This window comes from Pectinophora gossypiella, chromosome 26, assembly GCF_024362695.1.
Source record: "Pectinophora gossypiella chromosome 26, ilPecGoss1.1, whole genome shotgun sequence".
Lineage (NCBI taxonomy): Eukaryota > Metazoa > Arthropoda > Insecta > Lepidoptera > Gelechiidae > Pectinophora > Pectinophora gossypiella.
The window spans coordinates 6652766-6677840 of NC_065429.1; the positions used below are offsets into that span (position 1 = coordinate 6652766).

A 25075-nucleotide genomic window follows, 5' to 3' on the forward strand; every position below is an offset into this window, starting at 1 on the left:
ACTCAAAAAAATAATACATTTCAAGAAAATAATTCAAAAAGTAATATATCGATGACTATCGCTACGATGTTTGATGTATAACTTGGATAAATCATCGACCCTAAAGCGCTGGCTTCTTGGTCCAATGAACTGTCAAATATTTCCCCTTTTCTAAAGCAGTATCTCCTGAAAATTTTACTTGTCTTGTTTTTCTTTGGTTTATTGTCAGGATCTAATTGTTGAAACGCCTCGTAATACCCATACAAATATGGTATTAGTACAGATTTTCCTATCAGCGACCAGAGGTAGACAAAGAATGCAGTAAGTAATATAACTTGGCAGAACATATAAAAATAGTAAGGGAAAATTATAGGATCTGGAGTAGTGAGGCGAGTTATTTTGCAAACTACCCATTGTATCATCATCCAGTAGATAAAGCACTGATTCGTGCCAGCACACAGTGAGACGCAACATTCCCATATTCTAGCGCACATAATGTACGGGAAGCAAAATACTTCCCACCAGTTATATCTGAATACATCTTCCACTGTTGCATGAAATCGTTCGCCACCGGGTTCATCGCATTTAAACCGTTCCTTGCGCTGCTTCCTTTTTATTCTGGGACCCATTTTCGAAGTTCGCTTTGAGCTTGTTGAATTGTTTTTCAATACTTACACGCTGTGCACTGTTTTCAATGAAATGTACAAAAATGTGTGGTGAAAAATATGATTTCTACCAAAATTGACAGTTAATGTGATGTTGCGTTCTTTATGGTACATTTTTTGCCTGGCAACTTTAAGCGAAATGTCTAAAGTCTTTATTGTCTATCGTTAGTTTCTTGGTTGACCATGGTGGGGTTGTTACGCAGAATTTTCTAAGAAAAATATTGCGTGTTTTAACACGTAATTATTATGTTACAATCATCAAAAACTGCTCTTATGCTGCAAGATTTGCTATAGTTCACGATGCATCAAGTATTACTAGCAGGTAATTGCCTAAAATGTGTTTTTGTGTGGTGAAAGTTTTGTGTAACTTTTGTTTATATGCAATTTATAGTTTGATTTTCTGAATGATTACGCATTCTTAAGGTGATATTGTAGTGCTAATTAGTCAGAGCTCATTAACCGCGTTAATAAATCGCAACGCACTTGAGATTGATTCCTTTATTGCAAAAGAAACAGGTTTTTTGACCTTCGACAAAGTAGGTACTAAAGTTAGTGTAATTTTTTACTTCCTACTGCGGTGGGCTTATTAGCTGCCAAGGACATTTTTGTCGACAGCTTTCTTTATAACATAACATGAACAGCCTATATAAGTCCCACTGTTGGGCGCAGGCCTCCCCTTAAACAACTGGAGGGGGTATGGAGCATACTCCACCACGCTGCTCCACTGCGAGGTGGTGGTGTTTTGCGGCTAATAGCCAGGAGCAACGGCTTAACGTGCTCACCGAAGCACGGAATCATCTTACTTTTTCATATAATAATCAGGTGATTTAAGCCTGCAATGTCTTTACCAAAAGACCCCATCCATACGCTTATATTTATGTTAAAATAGGAAATCTTTTGGTGCTTCCCCACTGACCCCTCCAGTGGAGCAGATTGGAGTATGCTCCATACTCACTGCACTATTTCCAAATATTTTTCCAGATCACTACCCCACCAAAATGGTCACCATATTTTTTATCCTGGCAACACTGGCATTCTCAAATTCGGAATATGTACCTCCTGGCCCAAAGTACCCGTGCCCGAAAGAGACAGACAAGAGCCTCTTATTCCCGTGTGTGTGCGAAAAAGGGACCGATACAGGTCTGATTGTGCGGTGTGAGAACACAGGATTGGCCGCACTCAGTGTTGGGCTGGGCAACATTGCCGGTTTGGGGTTGCCAATTGAAAGATTGTTGTTCAAGGAATGCAAAATTTGTAAGTATTCACTATGCAATATTATTTTATTTATTTATTTATAGAACAGCCTGTATTGGGCTGATTTTCCCTTCGCGGGTTGGAAGGTCAGACATGCAGTTGGTACATAATTATTCCAAAATACAATGTAATCGCAGAAGCATTATATAAAAATAATTGTTGCTTGATATTTGGCTCATATTATGTATAGAATTATGTTGCTACCTATATTGCTTCTCTTTATTTTGATCAGAATAATAATGGGTGGATGATGTAATTGTGACTGGGTGTAATAAAAAGGGTCATCTATACCTTTGGCGGCGGGGGTGTGCTGTCGCCAAAGGATGTTATCGGGGTACCGAACTGAGCATAGTACCCCGCTAGCCACAAGTCAGTAGTGTGACTAGGGATCGACGATCCAACAGTGTTGTGTTAGAAGTTGTATACCTATATGCGTCTTGCTGTGTAAACTTCGATATCGCGTTTCACGACTGCTTGAAGACTGTATTATTGAATGTGGCGCCATCTGTTGCATGTGAGCGGAACTAGGTGGCCAACTAGTTGGGTCCGATACATACCCGAAAACAATGATAAAAAGATGCATGTCTGTTGATGCATCCACGAAATTTGAAGGTTAAACGAAGGAAAAACTACAGAAAGAAAGAAAAAATATTTATTCGACATACTTATTGTTTTAACATAATTAACATAAAATAATACAGTTTTGAATGTATGCCGAAACGGTTCCACCTCAGCATAATGCCATAGCCTAGACTATGACGCTGGTTTTCAGTTGAAACCTGTAAGGTAATCAGGTAACACGTTAAACAAAAAAAAAATGGACACAAAGTCTAAGCACATTTTGTAATTTACACAAAATGAATGAATTTTTTTTTTGTACAGCGCCATCTATATTCTTTTTGAGGCGTCAAATAATGTATATGTATGTTTTTTCCAGCCCACCTCTATGGTCCCCTTCTCCATAGGTCAGAAGTGAGAGTGCTCCGCATTGAAGACACTCCAATAAAGACGATAGACCAATATGCCTTCGCTGGAGTGAACCGGACTTTGCAAGAACTTTACATGATCAACACTTTGATAGATGAGTTCCCTAAAGAGGCTTTTAAGGTAAGTAGCAGGGAGGTTAAAAAGTTAATTCATCTAAAAAGCAATATTGGAATCAGAAATCAGAATCATTTATCCAATGGATAATTATCATGGATACAAACGACCTCCGTGGTCCAGCGGTTGAGCTTTGGGCTCACGATCCGGAGGTCCCGGGTTCGATTCCCGGTGGGGACATATCACAAAAAATATTTTGTGGGCCCTAGTTTGGTTAGGACATTACAGGCTGATCCCCTGATTATCTGAAAGTAAGATGATCCGTGCTTCGGAAGGCACGTTAAGCCGTTGGTCCCTGTTACTACTTTATTATTTGAGAGTTGTGAGGGCCGGACTGAATACAGCCCGCGAGATCTCTGCGACCTTGACAGATCTATTGTGACCACTGACGTAAGTAAGTAGTTGTTACATGAGCCATGTCAGGGGCCTTAGGCGGCTCAATAGTAACCCTGACACCAGGGTTGATGAGGTTGGTACTCCACCTCACAACCCACACGATAGAAGAAGATCATGGATAAACTTGTTGAAGGTCAATGTAATATTTTGAATTTACGTCATTTCGCAACGTGTTACGGCTGAGGAGAAGAAATGATAAGAAACTGCAACAGCGCACTTATATTTGAGCAAATGTCAAATTGCTGTGGTAGCCCAGTTGGTAGAACGCTTGCCTCTCACTTAGAGGTCGCAGGTTCCAATTCAGCACAGGCCTAAACCAATGATTCAAAAATTTACAATTCTAAAATATTTATTTTTCAAAATTGGCTTACAAAGTTAGCGCTTTTTGAACGTCGATTGTCGAATTTGTTTTCGAATTCATGTTCACGTGCCTTCCGAAGCACGGATCATCTTACTTTCGGACAATCAGATCAGCCTGTAATGTCCTAACCAAAAAGGGGATCACAAAGTGATTTTATGCTTACGGCCATTTAGACTAAAGCATAGAATAAGGAATAATACTACGTATAGAACGGCCACTCTCCGCTCCCCACCAGCGGCTGAGCTAGGTTTACCTCACCCCCTCGGTCTCACTTTAGTCTCCAATCGTATGGCGTCAGACGTCACACACACAGATGCGCGTGTATGATAACGTCAATGTGTAGTGTCTGTGTGTAGTGTTTTGTATGAAGTGTCCGGGGTCCTTGGAAAACGTAATAACCGCTTCATCATCATCAGCCCATTAACGTCCCCACTGATGCGGCACGGGCCTTCCCTATGGATGGATAAGGAGATCGGGCCTTAAACCATCACGCGGGCCCAGTGCGGATGGATTAACGACTGCTAATGCAGCCGGGACCAACGGCTTAACGTGCCTTCCGAAGCACGGAGGAGCTCGAGATGAAAACTTTTTTTTGTGGTCACCCATCCTATGTCCGGCCTTTGCGAAAGTTGCTTAACTTCAACAATCGCAGACCGAGCGCGTTTACCGCTGCGCCACCGAGCTCCTCAATAACCACTCAACCCCTCCGATTTCAGATCCTAGGCAACCTGTCAATCCTGTCAATAGACGGCCATGTTATGACCAAGTTGTCTAAAGACATCTTCGCTGGGAGCGAGGCGGCAGGCCGGCTTGAGAAGTTACATCTGGTCAATGGGTTGATAGCTGATATGCCGCCGGAGGCTTTTCAGGTAAGTACTGGTGCACGATGCCGGCAGAGTAGTGGGAACAGCCTCCGTGGTCCAGTGGTTGAGCGTTGGGCTCACGATCCAGAGGTCCCGGGTTCGAATCCCGGTGGGGACATATCACAAAAATCGCTTTGAGGGATCACAAAGCTTGGTAAAGCAAAGTTTGGTTAGGACATTACAGGCTGATCACCTGATTGTCCAAAAAGTAAGATGATCCGTGCTTCGGAAGGCACGTTAAGCCGTTGGTTCCGGTTTTGTTTACTGTTTCGTTCAGGCAATTCGCATTGCCTTCATGGTTTTGTCAAACAGTTGGTACGTTTTATGTTTGGAGGATCACATGATATATACCGCCACTAGATGTATACAGGGTGTTAGTGACATCGTAACGAAAACTGTGAGGGATGATTCAGACCATGATTCTGAGTTGATATCAAGTGGAATTTTCGTCGCGAAAGTACAGAACTGGAAATAATTTAAAAAAATAGTATAATTTTCATGACTTCTCCGACAGGAAATTCAATTTGATATCAACTCAGAATCATGGTCTGAATCATCCACTTCAATATTCGTTACGGTGTCACTAACACCCATACGTACTTGTATGACTACATGTATGTACTTGTATGGGTTGTAACTTGTAAGTGACATCGTAACAAATACTGAGAGAGGTGATTCAGCTGAATATTCTGAGTGAATATCAAGTGGAATTTTCCATCGCAAAATTAGTTGAAAATAATTTTAAAAATCAGAATTTTGCGACGGAAAATTCCACTTGATATCAACTCAGAATTATTGTCTGAATCATCTCCCTTAGATTCGTTACGATGTCACTAACAGCCTGTACATTCCCACCGAGATTCCACCCGGGACCTCCGGAACGTGAGCCGAACGCTCAACCACTGAACCGCGGAAGCCGTTAGGCGCTGACAAGGCGTGATGATCTTTTTTTCAGAATTTAAAAAAGTTGCGAACGCTTGATCTGCATGGAAACAGGTTGGCCGCGCTCAAGAGGAGTCAGTTCAAGGGGTTGAGAGATACTGAAGTACTTGATTTGAGGTATTTATTTATTTATTTATTTTTTAAAAAGGTAGACCAACAGCTTACATGCTACTTAGGTTCTATGACGATCTTGTGACGTAGCGAGTAGGCGCCGCTACTTCAAAAGCGCACCCCTGATGCCGGGCAGCAGCGGTATCAATACTGGTTGGAGGCCCAAAATGGATTCTTGTAGGGCTCTAGCCAGAACATCACCGATTGAGAAATTGGTCGGTGTACTGCGGAACGGAAGGCGATTGGGGCAACCACCGTTCTACACGCCCTATCTATGGAGTAATAGCGATTATTCCACCGACAAGAGCGCAGCTCTTAAATAAAGAGAGAGAGACAGATGTATATAATAAAACATTAAATAAAATAAAAGTTACATCAGGAATTAGACTGTTACATAAGCCAATTATAGGTGCACACAACATTTGCAGTGTAAGGCAACGTAATCGTTTAGTAGATAACTTATATTGTATTATCTGTATCACAAAATTCATGTATTTTTAAATTATTTTCAATTCCATACTTTTGCGACGGGAAATTCCACTTGATATCAACTCAGAATCAAGGTCTGAATCATCCCCCTCAGTATTCGTTACGGTGTCACTAACACATACATAGCAACATACAAACATAAACAGCCTATATACGTCCCACTGCTGGGCACAGGCCTCCCCTCAATCAACCGGAGGGGGTATGGAGCATACTCCACCACGCTGCTCCAATGCGGGTTGGTGGAGGTGTTTTTTTACGTCTAATAGCCGGGACCAACGGCTTAACGTCCCACCGAAGCACGGAATCATCTTACTTTTTCGGACAATCAGGTGATTCAAGCCTGAAAAGTCCTTACCAAACAAAGGACAGTCTCACAAAGTGATTTCGACAATGTCCCCATCGGGAATCGAACCCAGACCTTCAGATCGTGAGTCTAACGCTCTAACCACTAAACCACAGAGGCTGTTATACATTACCAATTAACCCTTAAACCTTAACGTTTCAGTTATAACAACCTCACAAAATTGGACGGGTCTCATATAGGCGACCTCACTAAACTCGGCTGGTGTAACGTTAGCCACAACCTCATTGGAGATATGCCCAGGTAAGATGAATATTGGCGCTGATACCAGTAGACGCCTGTTTAGTAGACTGTTTGTTGACTATTTATTAAATTAAACAACGTTAAAAACAAGTATGAGAGGAAGGGGTAGACCTAGGATAACATTTATGAAACAAATAAAAGAGAAGGTGCAGGTCGTGTCGTATCGGGAGGTGAAGGTTTTGGCGGGAAGAAGAGAGGAATGGCGGTTACTCCACCGACAAGAGCGCAGCTCTTAAATAGAGAGAGAGAAATACAAGTATAAAAATGTATTTAAAGATTACAGCGAAATAATTAGTATGACGAATTTATCGATAAGCGCGCGTGCGGCGGCGGCGGAGTCTGTCGAGAAGTGTCATCTGGTCCTTTGTTGTATCGCGCATGCGCGCGCGTGTTGGTGTTGCCAACAACACCATCTATTTTTTTTTTACCCACGGAATGGAAGAAAGAGGTCAGCTGAAAGAAATCTCTTTGTTTAGAGCATAGAATAAGGAATTATACTATAGAACCGGCTATACTATAGAACCGTATAGAACGGCAACTCTCCGCTCCCCACCAGCGGCTGAGCTAGGTTTACCTCACCCCCTTCGAACACTGTTTAGACTTGAATCGTGAAGGCGCGTTGAATCGTTGGTTGCGAGGTGGATTACCAACCCCATCAACCCTGGTGTCAGGGTTATTATTGAGCCGCCAAAGGCCGCTGAAGTGACTCGTGTAACGACTACGTACTTACAACAGTATGTAGTAAACGGGACCACCGGCTTAACATGCATTCCGAAGCACGGAGCATCTTACTTTGTAATATCTTAACCAAATTAGGGATCACAAAGTGATTTTTGTGATATGTCCCCACCGGGATTCGACTCTGGGACCTCCGGATCGTGAGCCCAACGCTCAAATATTGGGCGACGGAGTTCAGTAAAACTATTTTATTCTAGTTTAATAACTAAAAAGACAGAATCAAGAAAGAAGCAGCAAAAGCAGAAGTTTTGGGGCGCAAGGCAAGAGGGAAACCACTACCCTATTTTACCCTAAAAAGTAGCATGGAGAATTCTACACCGACAAGAGCGTGGCTTAAATTGGGTATTTGACTTGGTCAAAGATAAATTATAAAATGCTAATCTAGAAATACTGGTCACTAAAGCATCTAATGAAGGGGGATCTCCCCCTTTCATTGAAACGTAAGCTCGTCGACATGTGTATCCTGCCGATCCTAACCTACGGTGCCCAAACATGGTCACTGACAGCATCTCAAAAGTCCAAGCTCAAGGTCTGCCAAAGAGCAATGGAACGCAGTATCCTAGGCGTTAGACGAATCGACCGCGTGCGAAACACTACACTGCGATCCAAAACGGGTATCACTGATGTAGGGAAAAAGTCCGCCAAACTGAAGTGGGACTGGGCCGGACACGTTTGTCGGATGCATCCGGAGCGGTGGGCACGAGGCGTTACTCACTGGATACCTCAGGGCGGGCTTAGAAGTCGAGGCAGACCGCGTAAAAGATGGTGTGACGACCTCAATGCTTATCGCAAGGATTGGCCGGAGATCGCACAAAGTCGAGAGGAGTGGAAAAATCAAGGGGAGGCCTTTGCCCAGCAGTGGGATCGTATAGGCTAAATAAGATAAGATAATCTAGAAATAGAAGCCAGTCTAAGATAATGAAAACTCAATATAATTTTACTTTAATTAAAGCACATAATAACGGGTTCTTACCGCGTTTAAATGGGGATATGAGACTCCCATTCCGGGGACTCCCATTCCGGGGAGTCTCATATCCCCATTTAAACGCGGTAAGAACCCGTTATTATGTGCTTTAATTATGATAATAACCGCGTAAACTTAAAACAATGTATAATTTTACTTTTCGTCTTATTTTCGAATTTTATTTATGTATTAAGCAACAATGAGTACGACGTTTGACAGCTTCTATTGATGACGTCACAGGACAGTATTTCCATACAAACTCCAAAGAAAACTTTCGTTTTGACGTTTCGTAAAAAGTATCTCATTTGACTAGGTTGTCAAGTAGCCTATTACTGATGTGATGAACTAAAAGTGTTTGTGATTTGTCATTTCAGAGGTATGTTCGCGAGGAATACTATATTGAAAGTACTCCATCTGGACAACAACAAGATTAAAAAGCTGGACGTCAACAGCTTCAGAGGAATGAGGTTCCTGAGGTAAATATTTACAATACAAGTGGAATCAGAAATCAGAATCATTTATTCAACGTAATTATCATGGATAAACTTGTTGAAGGCCAACATTTTTGAATTTACGTCATTTCCCAAGGTGTTATTGCTGAGGAGAAGAAATGATAAGAAACTGCAACAGCAACACATCTTTTAAATCAATGAGGGTATACATTACAAGTTATTTAATAACTAGAGGAACACATTCAATACCAGATATTTTTATCATTTAGGTAGTCATTAATCTTATAATAAGCTTTTTTACATAAAGTAAGCTTCACATGAGCTTTAAACTTATTTTCTGACAAATTTAAAATATTATCTGGTATTTTATTGTAAAAACGTATACATAAAAGATGAATACAGGGTGTTAGTGACATCGTAACGAAAACTTTGAGGGATGATTCAGACCATGATTCTGAGTTGATATCAAGTGGAATTTTCCGTCGCAAAAATCATGTTTTTTCAATTTATTTAATCTAGAATTTTGAATAGTCACATTATACCTCCGAAAATGCATTTCTCGGGAATGTGGGTGTCCTCACGATGTTTACCTTCACCGCTGATTTTCGATCCAAACATGAATTCGAAAACAAATTCGACAATCATTGGTTTAGATCTGTGCTGGATTCGAACCTGCGACTTCAAAGTGAGAGGTAAGCGTTCCACCAACTGGGCTACCACGGCTCCTATGACTCTTGTTGTTATCAAACAACTGTCGAAAATGCCTTTTTTAATCTTTTCAGGCGTCTCTACCTCCAAGACAATGATATATCGGAGATAGGCCGCGGTACTTTCGCGTCAGTGACCAGGATAGGTACCGTTGACCTGGCCAGGAACCACATCACCAAGGTCGACTACCAGATGTTCCAGCAGGTCAAATACGCTGAGGTGAGGGCATACATGTTCGCGCTTTCCAGGATGGAAGGGGCAAGAGCTAACCTTGAAATGTTAGCTGTCACTTATGAGCATATCTAGGGGGTTCAAATGGTCTCATCGAAGCATATCACCGAAGCAATTCATCTGTCAAATAGCAGTATTGCTTTCTTAGATGAATTGCTTCGGTGTGGCCATTTTACATAACATAACATAAATAGCCCATATACGTCCCACTGCTGGGCACAGGCCTCCCCTCAATCAACCGGAGGGGGTATGGAGCATACTCCACCACGCTGCTCCAACGCGGGTTGGTGAAGGTGTTTTTACGGCTAATAGCCGGGACCAACGCCTTAAAGTGCCCTCCGAAGCACGAAATCATCTTACTTTTTCGGACAATCAGGTGATTCAAGCCTGAAAAGTCCTTACCAAACAAAGGACAGTCTCACAAAGTGATTTCGACAATGTCCCCATCGGGAATCAAACCCGGACCTCCAGATCGTGAGCCTAACGCTCTAACCACTAGACCACGGAGGCCATTTTAACCCCCATTTTTTTTGTTTTTTTTTGTTCTTCTTATACCATGGCTAATAGTATGCATACATCCTCTATAGTTTCCTATTGAATAAAATATATTTTTGTATTTGGTCTCACAACTTTTGAGACAAGAATTATTAACCGTCATTTTTCTTTTCCAGATAATAAACCTAGCAGAAAACAACATAACTATAATTGAAAAGCAAGCGTTCACAGATCTTTACTTAGCCGTAGTGAACATATCACATAACGATCTAAGTATAATAGAAGCTGGCGCATTTCAGAATTGTAACAATATGACATTGTTGGATCTGAGCCATAATAAACTGCGAGAAATCAGTAGAAATGCGTTTGATGAAAACAGCTACGCTAATGAATTTGACGTAACCTATAATGAGTTTGAAGACTTTGCACAGGTGAGGTTTAAATCTTTTCCAGTTGCGATAGAAAATTCCACTCAGAATAATGAGCTGCATATATGTATCCCCCTATGTGGTCTAGTGGTTAGAGCATCAGGCTCACGATCTGGAGGTCCGGGTTCGATTCCCGATGGGGACATTGTCAAAATCACTTTGTGAGTCTGTCCTTTATTTCGTAAGGACTTTTCAGGACATAAACTCACGCCCGTAATCCCAAATGGGGTGGGCAGAGCCACAAGTAATCAAAGACAACTTGCAGCCACTGTTCAGATCATTCAGATCATGATTCTGAGTTGATATCAAGTGGAATTTTCCGTAACAAAAGTATGGAACTGAAAATAATTTAAAATTTTCATGAATTTTCCGACAGGAAAATCCGCTGATGGTCTGAATCATCCCCCTCAGTATTCGTTACGATGTCACTAACTATATACATATGTAATGAAATATTATATATCATTTCAGATACCGATCCACAACATGACAGGTATTAGAGTGCTGAATGCGTCTCACAACTCCATCAGGAGTATACCAAAACTGGCGTTCCCAAAGCTGTACGAGCTGCATACTGTCGACATTTCATACAATATGCTAACAGAAATAGCGCATGCTGTGTTCCAGAACCTCTTCTCGCTCAGGTCAGTAGGGAGGGACAGGGACAGAAACAAGAAACAACTCTAATATACACCAGTAATTAATAGATTTCTTCTTCTATCGTGTGGATTGTGAGGTGGATTACCAACTCCATCAACCCTGGTGTCAGGGTTATTACTGAGCCGCCATAGGCCCCTGACATGACTCATGTAATGACTACGTACTTACATCAGTAAGTAGTAACCGGGACCAACGGCTTAACGTGCCTTCCGAAGCACGGATCATCTTAGGTTTGGACAATCAGGTGATCAGCCTGTAATGTCCTAACCAAACTAGCAATCACAAAGTGATTTTTGTGATGTGTCCCCACCGGGATTCGAACCCGGGGCCTCCGGATCGTGAGCACAACGCTCAAGCACTGGACTCCAGATCGTTCTGGAGATCAAGAAAGAAAAAAAAAGATCCGGATCCGGGTTCGATTCCTGATGGGGACATTGTCGAAATCCCTTTGTGAGACTGTCCTTTGTTTGGTAAGGGCTTGAATCACCTGATTGTCTGAAAAAGTAATATGATTCTGTGCTCCGGAGGGCACGTTAAGACGTCGCGTTGGTCCCGGCTATTAGCCGTAAAAACACCTCCACCAACAGCAGCGGCAGCTTGGAGCAGCGTGGTGGAGTATGCTCCATACCCCCTCCGGTTGATTGAGGTGACGTCTATGCGCAGCAGTGGGACGTATATAGGCTGTTTAAGTTAAGTTAATGACAATTGGCTCGCACCCTGTTAATACTACACGCCTCTGTTTACCCCTTTGGAGATGTAGGCGTGATGTTGTTCATTTTAGTACGTATTCGTTTGCAGATTCCTCAATCTAAGCCACAACGCCATGGAAGTGATTAAACCAGCGAGTTTCGGAACATTGCCAACGGTGTTGGAGCTGGATTTGTCGTACAACAAGTTGAGAGATGTTTCCAGGGGGAGTCTAGCCAAGCTGGCCAGCTGCAGAACCTTGGACATCAGCCACAACCAGCTCGAGAGGATCTTCCAAATACCTATCAGTTTGGGGTGAGCACAAAATTCTTACAATACGAAAACACTTTATTGCACTTAAAATATTCTTCTTCTATCGTGTGGGTTGTGAGGTGGATTACCAACCCCATCAACCCTGGTGTCAGGGTTATTATTGAGCCGCCAAAGGCCCCTGACGTGGCTCGTGTAACGACTACTTACTTACATCGGTAAGTAGTAACCGGGACCAATGGCTTAACGTGCCTTCCGAAGCACGGATCATCTTACTTTTTGGACAATCAGGTGATCAGCCTGTAATGTGCTACACAACATTTTAATTTGCTACATATTACGATCTTGATTCGGGATTGTATTCCCTAATATATACTATGTGTATACATAAACTGCCTATACACGTCCCACTGCTGGGCACAGGCCTCCTCTCAATCAACCGGAGGGGGTATGGAGCATACTCCACCACGCTGCTCCAATGCGGGTTGGTGGAGGTGTTTTTACGGCTAATAGCCGGGACCAACGGCTTAACGTGCCCTCCGAAGCACGGAATCGTCTTACTTTTTCGGACAATCAGGTGATTCAAGCCTGTAAAGTCCTTACCAAACAAAGGACAGTCTCACAAAGTGATTTCGACAATGTCCCCATCGGGAATCGAACCCGGACCTCCAGATCGTGAGCCTAACGCTCTAACCACTAGACCACGGAGGTGTATACTTTTAACCTACTAAAATTATTTTATTTTTCTTTATTGGTTTTTAGGAATATGAAAGATTGCTACCTTAGCAATAAGGCCGCCTGTTGTACTGATTACAATTGTCTATTTTTTTAATTATTTTTTTAACGGCCTCCATGGTCCAGTGGTTTGAGCGTTGGGCTCACGATCCGGAGATCCCGGGTTCAAATCCCGGTGAGGACAAATCAGAAAAATCACTTTGTGGTCCCTAGTTTGGTTAAGACATTACAGACTGATCACGTGACTGTCCGAAAGTAAGATGATCCGTGCTTCGGAAGGCACTTTAAGCCGTTGGTCCCGCAACAGCCACTACTGACGTCCGGGGTGTGACACTACTATACACGGGAAGCTCTGCCCCGCCAGGATATTAGCGTGACACAGTGATGTTGTTTCAGAGAGCTGAACTTCGCGTACAACAACTTGTCGGAGATCAAGGCCAACACTTGGCCCAGCATGAACGCGCTGCTGCGGCTGAACCTCTCCAACAATAACCTTGGGGATGGGTAAGTTGGCAGCACGCTGGGTGGTGAGGATATGGTATCCCGACGTGCCGGCAGAGTAGGGAGAGAGAGAGAGAGAGAGAGAGAGAGAGAGAGAGAGAGAGAAAATGTTTATTCAACAAATTGTGACACATTACATACGAAATGTTACAAACAGAGTAAAAACAACAAAATATCATAAAACAATTTTTAAAACTCAGTACATAATGTGGCACAGCAGTGAATAGGACACGAACTCAGCATTGTGTCTATTTCCGAAGAAACAGACGCTGTTTTTCAGTCGCTCCTTAATTTTCCGTCTGTTGGATCCCCCGCGAAGCTGACATGACTCATAGCGCAAATAAACAATGTAGGTATCTATCAGATAGAGTTACATATATAAACAAAATATATTTGAACAATTATATATTCCGACGGCTTCTGTGGTCTAGTGGTTAGAGCGTTAGGCTCAAGATCTGGAGGTCCGGGTTCGATTCCTGATGGGGACATTGTCGAAATCACTTTGTGAAACTGTCCTTTGTTTGGTAAGGGCTTTTCAGGCTTGAATCACCTGATTGTCCGAAAAAGTAAGATGATTCCGTGCTTCGGAAAGCACGTTAAGCCGTTGGTCCCGGCTATTAGCCGTAAAAACACCTCCACCAACCCGCAGTGGAGCAGCGTGGTGGAGTATGCTCCATACCCCCTCCGGTTGATTGAGGGGAGGCCTGTGCCCAGCAGTGGGACGTATATAGGCAGTTTATGTTTTATGTAATTATATATTAGGTATGCATAAATATTAATAGAGAATAGGTAATAACACTGCAACAGCACAATTAAATTAGGGGAGTGATTGGTGATAACGATGATAAATTAGAAGCAAGCAGCAAGCAGGAATATATACAGTTTATTAAAAAAACTTCTCAAACAGGATAGGAATATACATAGTTCACAATATACACACTTCACAAAAGAATCAAGAATTAGAGGGCACAGCCCTAAACAGTATAATACACTTGTGTTGTTTTAATGAAGGTCGGGGATGCAGTGAGTCAAAAGAGTGTAAAATGAAAGGAAATGCGGAATGGAATGAGAATTTCGTAGTTTAAAATGATGATGGTCAGAACGAAAGGCCAGTATGTGCAGAGTTTGTACTCTGCTACAAGTTTATTTTGGGACCCATTTTTTCGCATAATGTTGTTTGTCCTATTTTAATTAAGCATAACCGATTAGGCATATTTTTTTTAGTCATAATCGTCTTTTGGCATAATGGTTATTTGTCATACTATTGTTTAGATGTGTGTGGATTGATTATTTCACCACTCGCAAACTGTATTAAAGGAAACGCTGATTGTTTTGCCACTTCGTATATAATTCGGTTTAAGTAGATAATTACAAACATTACAAACACGTCCGACAATAAGAGAAGTTCGATGAATACAAAATTAATTTAAAAATAGTAAAGAATTTATATTTTTTTATAACCTTTTTTTAAAAGGTATTTTTATGTTGCAATTGTCAACAACTATTTTACTTAGCATAATGCTTGTTAAGCCTAATGATGTTTGCCCTATTCTTGTAGGTATATCACATTTAACTTGGATACCATAGTGTAATAGTAGGTTAGGGCCCTTGGGCCACCCCTAGGCCGCCAACATGTTTATTTAAATAGGTATGAATTTATGCTTAAGTGTTTATGCTTAATTATATTATGTGTAAATAGTAATGCCTAATGCCTTTTATGCGTAACGATTATTAGGAATAGTAAATATATGCCATGCCATGCAATCATGGGGTTAGGGTGCTATAAAAACTAAAATCATGTATGCTAAAGTCGAGACCTCTGCAGGTTATCAGGAGACAGCTTCTCCAGCCTGTTGACGCTTCAGCACCTGGACCTGTCTGCCAACAACGTCACCCGCCCCCCGTGGCAGGCGCTCAACACGTTGACAAGCCTTCAGTATTTGTATTTGCAGGTATTTTTTTTATTTTGTTTAGATTTACGCGGTTATTATCGTAATTAAAACTCATAATAACGGGTTCTTATCGCGTTTAAAATAGGGATATGAGACTCCCGATATTACACATGTCACTTGCAATCGGAGTCTCATATTTAATTTTTAATGTGATTTAATTATTTTTTTTGAGTTGTTTCATACATACAAACTTACAGGGTGTTAGTGAGATCGCAACGAAAACTTTGAGGGATGATTTAGACCATGATTCTGAGTTGATATCAAGTGGAAGTTTTTCGTCGCATGAGTATGGAACTGAAAATAATTAAAAAAAACAAATATATTCATGAATTTTCCGACAGGAAAGTACCACTTGATATCAACTCCGAATCATTGTCTGAATTATCCCTCTCAGTATTCGTTACGGTGTCACTAACACCCATACCTCCTTGTATGGCTACCTGTATGTACTTGTACGGTGTGTAATTGACATCGTAACGAATACTAAGAGGGATGATTCAGCTCATTATTCTGAGTTAAAATGAAAATGCCACTTGATATTATAACTCAGAATTATGGTCTGAATCATCCCCCTCAGTATTCGTTACGATGTCACTAACACCCTGTATAAACAGCCTATAGTATACAGTTATGAACCACCCGTCTCGTCTTCCAGCACAACAACATAACAGCACTAACGCGTGCTGCGTTCGGCAACCTCCCAACCATTTTCCAACTGAACCTTGGCCACAACCAGATCTCCAGCATCGAGCAACGCAGCTTCCAAGGGTTGCAACAGTTACTGCATCTCACGCTTAGCGACAACCAGTTGTCTCATATCCCCAATGAGGCTTTTAAAGGACTGGTGGCTTTGAGGTGAACCATCTTCTTAACACACCTCTCTTTCTCTCTCTCTCTTTATTTAAGAGCTGCGCTCTTGGCGGTGGAGTAATCGCCATACCTCTCTTCTTCCCGCCAAAACCTTCACCTCCTGATACGACACGACCTGCACCTTCTCTTTTATTTGTTTCATAAATGTTCTCCTAGGTCTACCCCTTCCTCTCTTCCCTTAAATTTTTCCTTCTATGATGTTTGTTATAAATGAATCGTGTCGTATCAGGTGGCCAATCATATTTCCTCTCCGGTTCTCTATAGTCTTCAATATGGTTCTCTTTTTGTATCGGCTTCCGAAGGACGTAATATACGATCCCGACGACCCGATTACTCTAGCCATAGAGGCAGCCAATCAGCTCGCGACACCAAACACTTCAGGTCCCCGATACCGACCCCGCCGGCGTGGTCGACGATTTCCCTCATTCAGCGCTTATCGCTATCGACCCACTAGGGTCGATTAATTCTTTCAAATATTTTTCCTTTCAGACGACGCCCTGAGCCGAGGTTCGCGCCCAACTGGGCACCCTCAGGCCTGTTGTCTTAAACGTTGTACCGGGTGAGAGGGATGCCATCTGCGGCAAATCTACAATAAGTCACGTCAAAAAAAAAAAAAGGTTCTCTTTTCTTCAATTTCATTTGACACCATTTCAGTCCAGCGTATATACTCCATCCTTCCCCAACACCACATCTCAAACGCTTCCAACCTCTCTCTGTCTCTGTGACATAGTCCACGTGTCACTTCCATAGAGTGCAGTGCTCCAAATATATGTTTTAATAAACAGTTTCATTAACACACCACCGAACCGTAAAAATCGGTTAACCGGTTTAGTAAAATGTAACTGATTTGACTAGTTGGAAATTAGCCTAGTTCTTATGCTTGTTTCAGACATTTAGATCTGTCTCACAATCAGTTGGAGAAAATTGACAACAAGACCCATGGACTACTGGACGACTGTTTGTCTTTGGAAAAGGTAAGACCTAAATTACTATAAATTAGTAAAGATTATTATATTACTACGGCCTCCGTGGTCCAGTAGTTGAGCGTTGGGCTCTCGTTCCGGAGGCCCCGGGTTCGAATCCCACAAAAATCACTTTGTGATCCCTAGTTTGGTTAGGACGACCTCCGTGGCCCAGTGGTTGAGCGTTTGGGCTCACGATCCGGAGGTCCCGGGTTCGATTCCCGGTGGGGAAATATCACAATAATTACTTTGTAATCCCTAGTTTGGTTAGGACATTACTGGCTGATCACCAGATTGTCCGAAAATAAGATGATCCGTGCTTCGGAAGGCACGTTAAGCCGTTGGTCCCGGTTACTACTTACTGATGTAAGTAAGTAGTCGTTACATGAGCCATGTCAGGGGCCTTTGGCGGCTTAGTAGTAACCCTGACACCAGGGTTGATGAGGTTGGTACTCTACCTCACAACCCACACGATAGAAGAAGTTTGGTTAGGACGTTATCGGCTGATCACCTGATTGTCCGAAAGTCAGATGATCTTATGATGATCGTTGATCCCGGTTACTACTTACTGATGTGAGTAATCGTTACATGAGTCACGTCAGGGGCCTTTGGCGGCTCAATAATAACCCTGACATCAGGGTTGATGAGGTTGGTATTCCACTTCACAACCCACACGATAAGAAGTAAAGATAAATACTTAAACTCAGTTTTAATGATTTTATATACAGGGTGTTAGTGACATCGCAACGAAAACTTTGAGAGATGTTTCAGGCCACGTGATTTTTTCAAAATAAACGTGTATTCGTGTAAATACATTCGTGGAAACGGGAACGGGACAGTTGCTTTCTTCATTGAATAATCTAAATAATTAATACGAAGTGGTGTTTTGTGGTTAATGATCGCATTAAGTTAGTCGGAAGACATTCGCGAGTGTTATTATATCGGAGTATTCAATAAACAAAGTGTATCTGCCTATTTTCGCTTCGTGCCAGGAAGCCGCTTCATAACTTGAAAGTTTATGCGGACTTTTGAGTTAATTCGTTTGGGGTTCGGAGTAGGAGTCTACTCCGAGGGTGGGGGCTTAGGTTTCATCACCATCAACTTTAATCATTTCATTAATCATTAAGAAAGAGAATACGTAAGACATGGCTGTATGGGCATAGTTCCCTTTGCCTTACCCTTCGGGGAAAACCAAAACAAAAAAAAAATAAACGCATTTGACATTTGATTTTCGACTTGTATGTTGATCATCCTTGCCAGTGAATTAAGTGAAATATTACCAAATACCGCCTTGGTATGCCGCCTTAAAGATTTATTAAAAAATGTGAAGTGTTTCCTACCCATTTATAATTACATTAAGAAAACATTTCAAAAAATATAAGTGCATATTTCCATGTGTCTGCTGGAACCAACTCCAAAATGAAGACGTGGCCTAACCAGGCCAAAAATTCAAAAAAAAAAAAACAAACATGTTTGTTGATTTTATTGTATCTCCAATTACAGATAGACTTGAGCCACAACAACTTTGGCTTCCTTACAAAGAAGATGTTTCCATACAGCCCCTGGGTCCCATACAGGCTGATGGACATAGACCTCAGTCATAATGGTATACCAGTCATCACGCTGGACATCACGCAGGGTGCGCAGAAAGTCAAGAGGCTGAACCTCGCCAACAATACTATCAATGATATTCGAAACAGTAAGTTGATCTAAATATAAGAAAAAGTGAGAGTGACTAAATGAGTGACCCATTGAATGAGTGAATGATTGAACGAGTGACTCATTAAATAAGTGAATGGTTGAATGAGTGACTCACTGAATGGGTGACTCACTGAATGAGTGACTCATTGAATGAGTGACTCACTGAATGAGTGACTCACTGAATGAGTGACTCATTGAATTAGTGACTAAATAAATGAGTGACTTACTGAACGAGTGACTTAATAAATGATTGACTGAATAAATGAGTGAGCCACTAAATGAGTCACTCACTAAATTAATGACTCCTCTGAAAGAGTGGCTCACTGAATGAGCGACTGAGTGAATGAATGACTGAATGAGTTACTGATTAAATGACTGACGGATTGAATGACTGAGTCACTGAATGAGTGGCTGACTGAATGAATGACTCACTTAATGACTGAGTAACTTAACGTCCCATACCGCCCTTGGATCTCATACAGATCATAGACAAATACCTTAGCGATAATGGAACAGTAAGTTGATCTAAATATATGACTAAATAAGTGACCACGGAATAGAAGAAAGAGGTTGGGAGGGCCAAGTGAGCGCGAAACGCGCGTCAACATTTACATATGTCATACTTCCCACTCTGGGCACAGACCTCCCATCAATCAACCGGATATATGGAGCATGGTGCTAATTCCTGCAGACGCCAACCAATTTTATTTTAAGTTATACCTGTCATTTTCTTATCCGCTGAAAAAGAAAGGGACGGGTAATCGGCAGGCATAAAATTTATGGAACACACGTCAATTTTAAGCAGAAATCCAAAACAACCGTCTAAAAATTTTACATCGGCCAATAACCCGACAGAGTTAAGTAGACAGCACGTCAAACGGATTGCATACCAGCGAGATGCCTATTTTATTCGCCCGGGTTATTCATTCGTTTTAAAATTAAGTTGTGTCCCTTTCCTTTTCGGTGGATAAGAAAATGACGGGTATAACTTAAAATAAGATTAGGAGGTGTCCGCAGGAATCGGGGCCATTATTTATTGAATTATTTTCAGATGTGCTGGGCAACTTGACATCCCTAGAAGTTTTGGATTTGTCGAATAATAAACTTAAGGATTTGATATCGAGAACTTGTAAGTATTCTATCAATGAGGATAAAAACTAGATACTAAAAATGTAGGCGGTAATACGATTCAATTCAATTTAATTGTCAATTATTCATTGTATTCCATGTAGTACAATGGGGTGTTACATAGGCATAGGAACTAAAACATGGACCCTGTGGGGCACAGCAACGTTGAAGGGAAGAGAGGAATGTTTTGGGTTTATACACAATATTTTTCTTTTTAATTATAACACATAATAACGGGTTCTTACCGCGTTTAAATCAGGGATATGAGACTCCCGATATTATGTGTTTTAATTATGATAATAACGGCGTAAACTTAAAACAATGTATTTTTTTTTTACAGCGGACTTAAAGTTCAACCTACCAGAGAATTTAACACATTTGTACCTACAAAACAACATACTACAGACTCTACCCATAGACAACTTGTCAAAGGCGAAACGCCTCAAAATATTGGACATAAGGAATAATCAATTGACGACTTTTGATCCGGCTTTGGTGAGGAAAGTCTTGCTTGAAGGAACAACGGTTTATTATGAAGGTAATTTCTATTTTTTTTTGACAACATAAGATAATTGTTTATTGTCTGTGTACACTGGGTGGTACATTTCAAAAGGTATCAACAGTTTGCCCTTTACGGACGTAAAATATTAAGAGGTACAATAGATTTAGTAGGTAATTTAAACTTAACAATATACTCCGACGTATGACCACATTTGGGTGAATATCAAAATTTCAAGTTTGGTGCGAAATTTCACACCACTCTTTCGTGAAAAATTGGGTTCCGACATGAAAAAGATCCAAAAGGATCCTCGGTTCCGACATGAAAAAGGATCCTTTTGGATCCCTTTTCATGTCGGAACCCAAACTTTCATGAAAAAACCATATGACAGTTCGCCACCAAACCTGGCACATTTTGATATTCACCCATTTACTACAATCAATTTCATTTCATTTCCGACAAATTCACTATGTTAAACCGAAGTACTCATGCAAGTCATAAAACACTTGTCCACTAGCCACTCCTTTAGATTTCTTTTAAATTGACGGCCATCCAGTGATTTAATACAATTTTGCAAACTATTAAATACTTTTATGCCAGTGACATAGGTGCTTCTATCTTAAGTATAGCTAGAATATCGTTCGGAACACAGGTTTAGTACTACTTATTGCACCGCATGCGTGTATAAAACGATTGATAACGCGGCCCTGAGACCTCGTTACATCAGGAAACTCATTCCCCTGAATCCCCTCAGGAACCTCATTCCCCTGAAGCTGATGACTGTTAACGTTTTAATCTTATGATTGTCTAGATGCACCACTATTAATATTGCATTCCTTGCGAACATACCTCTGAAAAGACAAATCACAAACTCTTTTTTAGTTATTTTTTTAAATTTATATTATCTTAAATTTAATTTAATTTAAATTTAATTTAAGTTTGAAAATAAATGTTTTTTCTCTCTTTTCTTTAAATTCCATAGTCTCTGCTTAGACTAGTGGGAAATAGGTGTAAGTTTATGTAATTAAAACACATAATAATGGGTTCTTACCGTGTTTAAATCAGGGATATGAGACTCCCAAAAAACGCGGTAAGAACCCGTTATTATGTGTTTTAATTATGATAATGGCCCCGATTCCTGCAGACACCTAATTTTACTTTAAGTTATACCTGATTTTTCTTATCCGCCAAAAAAGAAAGGGACGGATGATTGACAGCTCTTAATTTTAGGAAGGATGAGTAAAGAATGAATAACCCGGGCGAATTAAAAAGGTATCTCGCTGGTATGCAAATTGTTTCACGTGTGCTGTCAACATAATTCTGTCGGGTTATTAGCCAATGTTAATTTTTTAGACGGTTGGTTTAGATTTGTGCTTAATCTTGACCTGTGTGCCATAAATTTTATGCTTGTCGATTACCCGTCCCTTTCCTTTTCGTCGGATAAGAAAAAGACAGATATAACTTAAAATAAAATTAGATGGTGTTTACGGGAATTAGCACCATTAACCGCGTAAACTTAAAATAGTTTATGTAATGTTTTTTTTACCCCAGGTAACATCTTAAGCTGCGACTGCTTCACGCGCCCCCTCAAGCACTACCTGGCCCGACTTCCCACCCACGTCATCCCCACCTCCCCCTACACCAACCTGACCTGCTCGGAACCCCCCACTTTGGCCAACGAGGTTCTTTATCAAGTCGATGAAGAAAGACTGCTCTGTGCAAGCAGCGTGGAGCTGAGTGACAAGATGAAGGGTTATGAAGAGTTCGAGCTGGAGTCAGAACCGGATTTGGCGTTTAGAGATGTTCAGTAGTAAGTGTCCTTTCCTTTTTAGGGTTAACATAGCGCCTGTATCCCATGAGGGGTAGTAGGTAGAGGTATACAGGGTGTTAGTGACATCGTACCGAATACTCAGGGGGTTGATGAATCAGACCATGATTCTGAGTTGATATCAAGTGGAATTTTCAGTCGTAAAATTCATGAATTTTTTTGTGTTTGTTTTTCAGTTTTATACTTTTTGAGTTTCATACTCCTAGTGGGTCGATAGCGATAAGCGCCGAATGAAAAAGCTGCCTGCAGATAGTCCATGTTTTAATTCTTTATTTTTTTTTTCAGTTCCCAATCGTCAATCTACGCACATTGGTATGTGAGGACAACAGACGACATTGCAGACTTCTATCTTTATATACGGAACGATAAAAACGATTTAATGTACACTAACAACATTTCCTACAATTTGCGCTCGCTAACTATTCCAATAGAAGATAATTTAAAAACAGACTTGAAAAATGGCACCCTTGAAATTTGTATTCAGGCCAAAAACTCCAAAGGCTTTGGCCGAAAATGGTTCAAAAGCCAATGCCAAAGTGTCCCAAAAGACTTCGAGTCATGGCCGAAAAAATTGACAGTTGATAAAAGAAGGTTGACTAAAAAAAAGGTTAAGTACAGCTGGTTTTCAAATAGTGTCTTAGGGCTGGTAAGCGACTCGATATTAATAACGTTATGTATATTTCTGGGTGTATGTTTTAGACGGTTAGCCGATTTGGAGTTATAAAACTAAAATTCATTATCATCTCCTTACTGTTATCTCGTTTTTCACATGGTATAAGAAAACCTTTGGGCTTAGCACCGTAAGCACGCGACTCTTTCTCGCCGCGACAGAGATCGTCTGTCCCTTTCTGTGCAGTACTGTGAGAGAGTGACGGTATGTCGAGGCGAGAAAGAGGCGCGCGCTTACGGTGCTAAGCCCCCAGGTATGCTCAAAACTGACAGCTAACATTTCAAGGTTAGCCCAGCTGACGTCATCCAACCCTGCGTAGCCATTTTGTAAAAAATAAATTACCCACGACCAATAATTATATTTACTTTGCAAGGAAATTTTGAGCTTTTAGTAAAAGATTTACTTACAGTTTTAATGATTTTTATATAAATGTGACAAGGAGTAGTAATTAAATACATTAGTCAGTACTTCACTTAATTTTCCATAATAAAATTTACGTCGTTGGAATGTTGGAGATACCAATATAATGGTAACACTTACGTCATCATAGGGCTAGCAATGGTGGCTTGTCATAGGATTGAGCATACCGGGTCTTCCTATACCATACGGTTACCTAACCTGAAAATTTGACAGGTCCGGTTTTTGACAGAAGCGACTGCCTGTCTGACCTTCCAACCCGCGAAGGGAAAACCAGCCCAATACAGGTTAGGGAGAAGATGTTGACGTTATTTGTTTACCTTTGGTTACCTCAATATCAAAGACAATTTTTTTGTGTAAAGAATTTTAGTTTTTGTAACCGATACTTAAAGAAACTCGCAGAGAGTAAATTCAATCGAAAAAATATCTGACTCGGACGGGACTTGTACCCGCAGCACTTGTCAAGCCGGGACGAGCGTGTTAACCACTACACCCCTAACGTTGGCATAATGATGACATTTTTTTTTGTATACAGGGTGTTAGTAGTAAAACTACCTCAAAATTTTCGTTACGATTACGACGAAAAATTGCACTTGATATCAACTCAGAATCATGGTCTGAATCATTCCCCTCAGTGTTCGTTAATACTAACACCCTGTATATACTTTTCTACGAAAATGTATTTTTTTTGTATAGAATCTCAAAATACACTATTATATAATAGTGTATAGTCATGAGCAATATAATGTACCCACTTTAGGACTCTGTCGCACTAACATATTTGACATTTAGTGAGACTTACAGTTCAATTTGTCAAAAAAGTTAATGTGACATGGTACCAAAGTGTATACATATTAATGCTCGTGACTGTACACTATTAAACACTATGATAATGACTATCAGCTTAGATCCCACTGCTGGGCACAGGCCTCACCTCAATCAACCGGAGGGGGTATGGAGCATACTCCACCACGCTGCTCCACTAGAGTTTAGTGGAGAATGTTTCCTAAAATACATTCCAAAAGTATTATCACTGCCATATGTGATTTTTTTATTAATTCCTATTTTTATTTTTTATACATTATTATATAAAAAAATACATCACAAAATATTATGCTTTAACTTTTTATTGTGTTGTGATTTTGAGCTCAATTTTTTTATATATTTTTTATATTTTTTTTGTCTCGATAAAATGATACATTTTTTTTATATACAAGAATATCTAGTTGTAATGTTGCAACTTTTGTCTATGACATATTTTTTATTTTTTCTTGATTTTTTATTTTTATACACATAGGTTATAAGGAAAAATGAAATCCGTCCATTTTGTAGTGTTTTATATAATTATTTAATAAAAAGAAATATATTTTTATTTTCTAATAAATGCATTTTATTGACTTTCATCATCATCAAT

The 25075-nt window shown here is 40.7% G+C and overlaps 2 protein-coding genes across 2 annotated transcripts in view; one reads left to right on the forward strand and one right to left on the reverse strand.

Moving 5' to 3' along the window:
• The window catches only part of LOC126378404 (gastrula zinc finger protein XlCGF26.1-like), a 92045-nt gene that overhangs the window by 26313 nt on the left and 40657 nt on the right, over nucleotides 1–25075 (reverse strand). The gene's annotated exons all lie outside the window — the stretch shown is intronic.
• Nucleotides 824–24975, forward strand: LOC126378566 (chaoptin). The gene is made up of 20 exons (XM_050027007.1): nucleotides 824–966; nucleotides 1626–1898; nucleotides 2836–3005; nucleotides 4473–4625; nucleotides 5575–5678; nucleotides 6667–6765; nucleotides 8842–8943; nucleotides 9702–9846; nucleotides 10530–10784; nucleotides 11253–11425; nucleotides 12240–12443; nucleotides 13530–13637; nucleotides 15460–15586; nucleotides 16242–16441; nucleotides 17346–17430; nucleotides 18922–19117; nucleotides 20171–20248; nucleotides 20588–20785; nucleotides 22298–22556; nucleotides 22860–24975. Exons 1-20 carry the CDS (start codon nucleotides 945–947, stop codon nucleotides 23296–23298), a joined length of 3390 nt encoding a protein of 1129 aa, XP_049882964.1. The 5' UTR covers nucleotides 824–944; the 3' UTR covers nucleotides 23299–24975.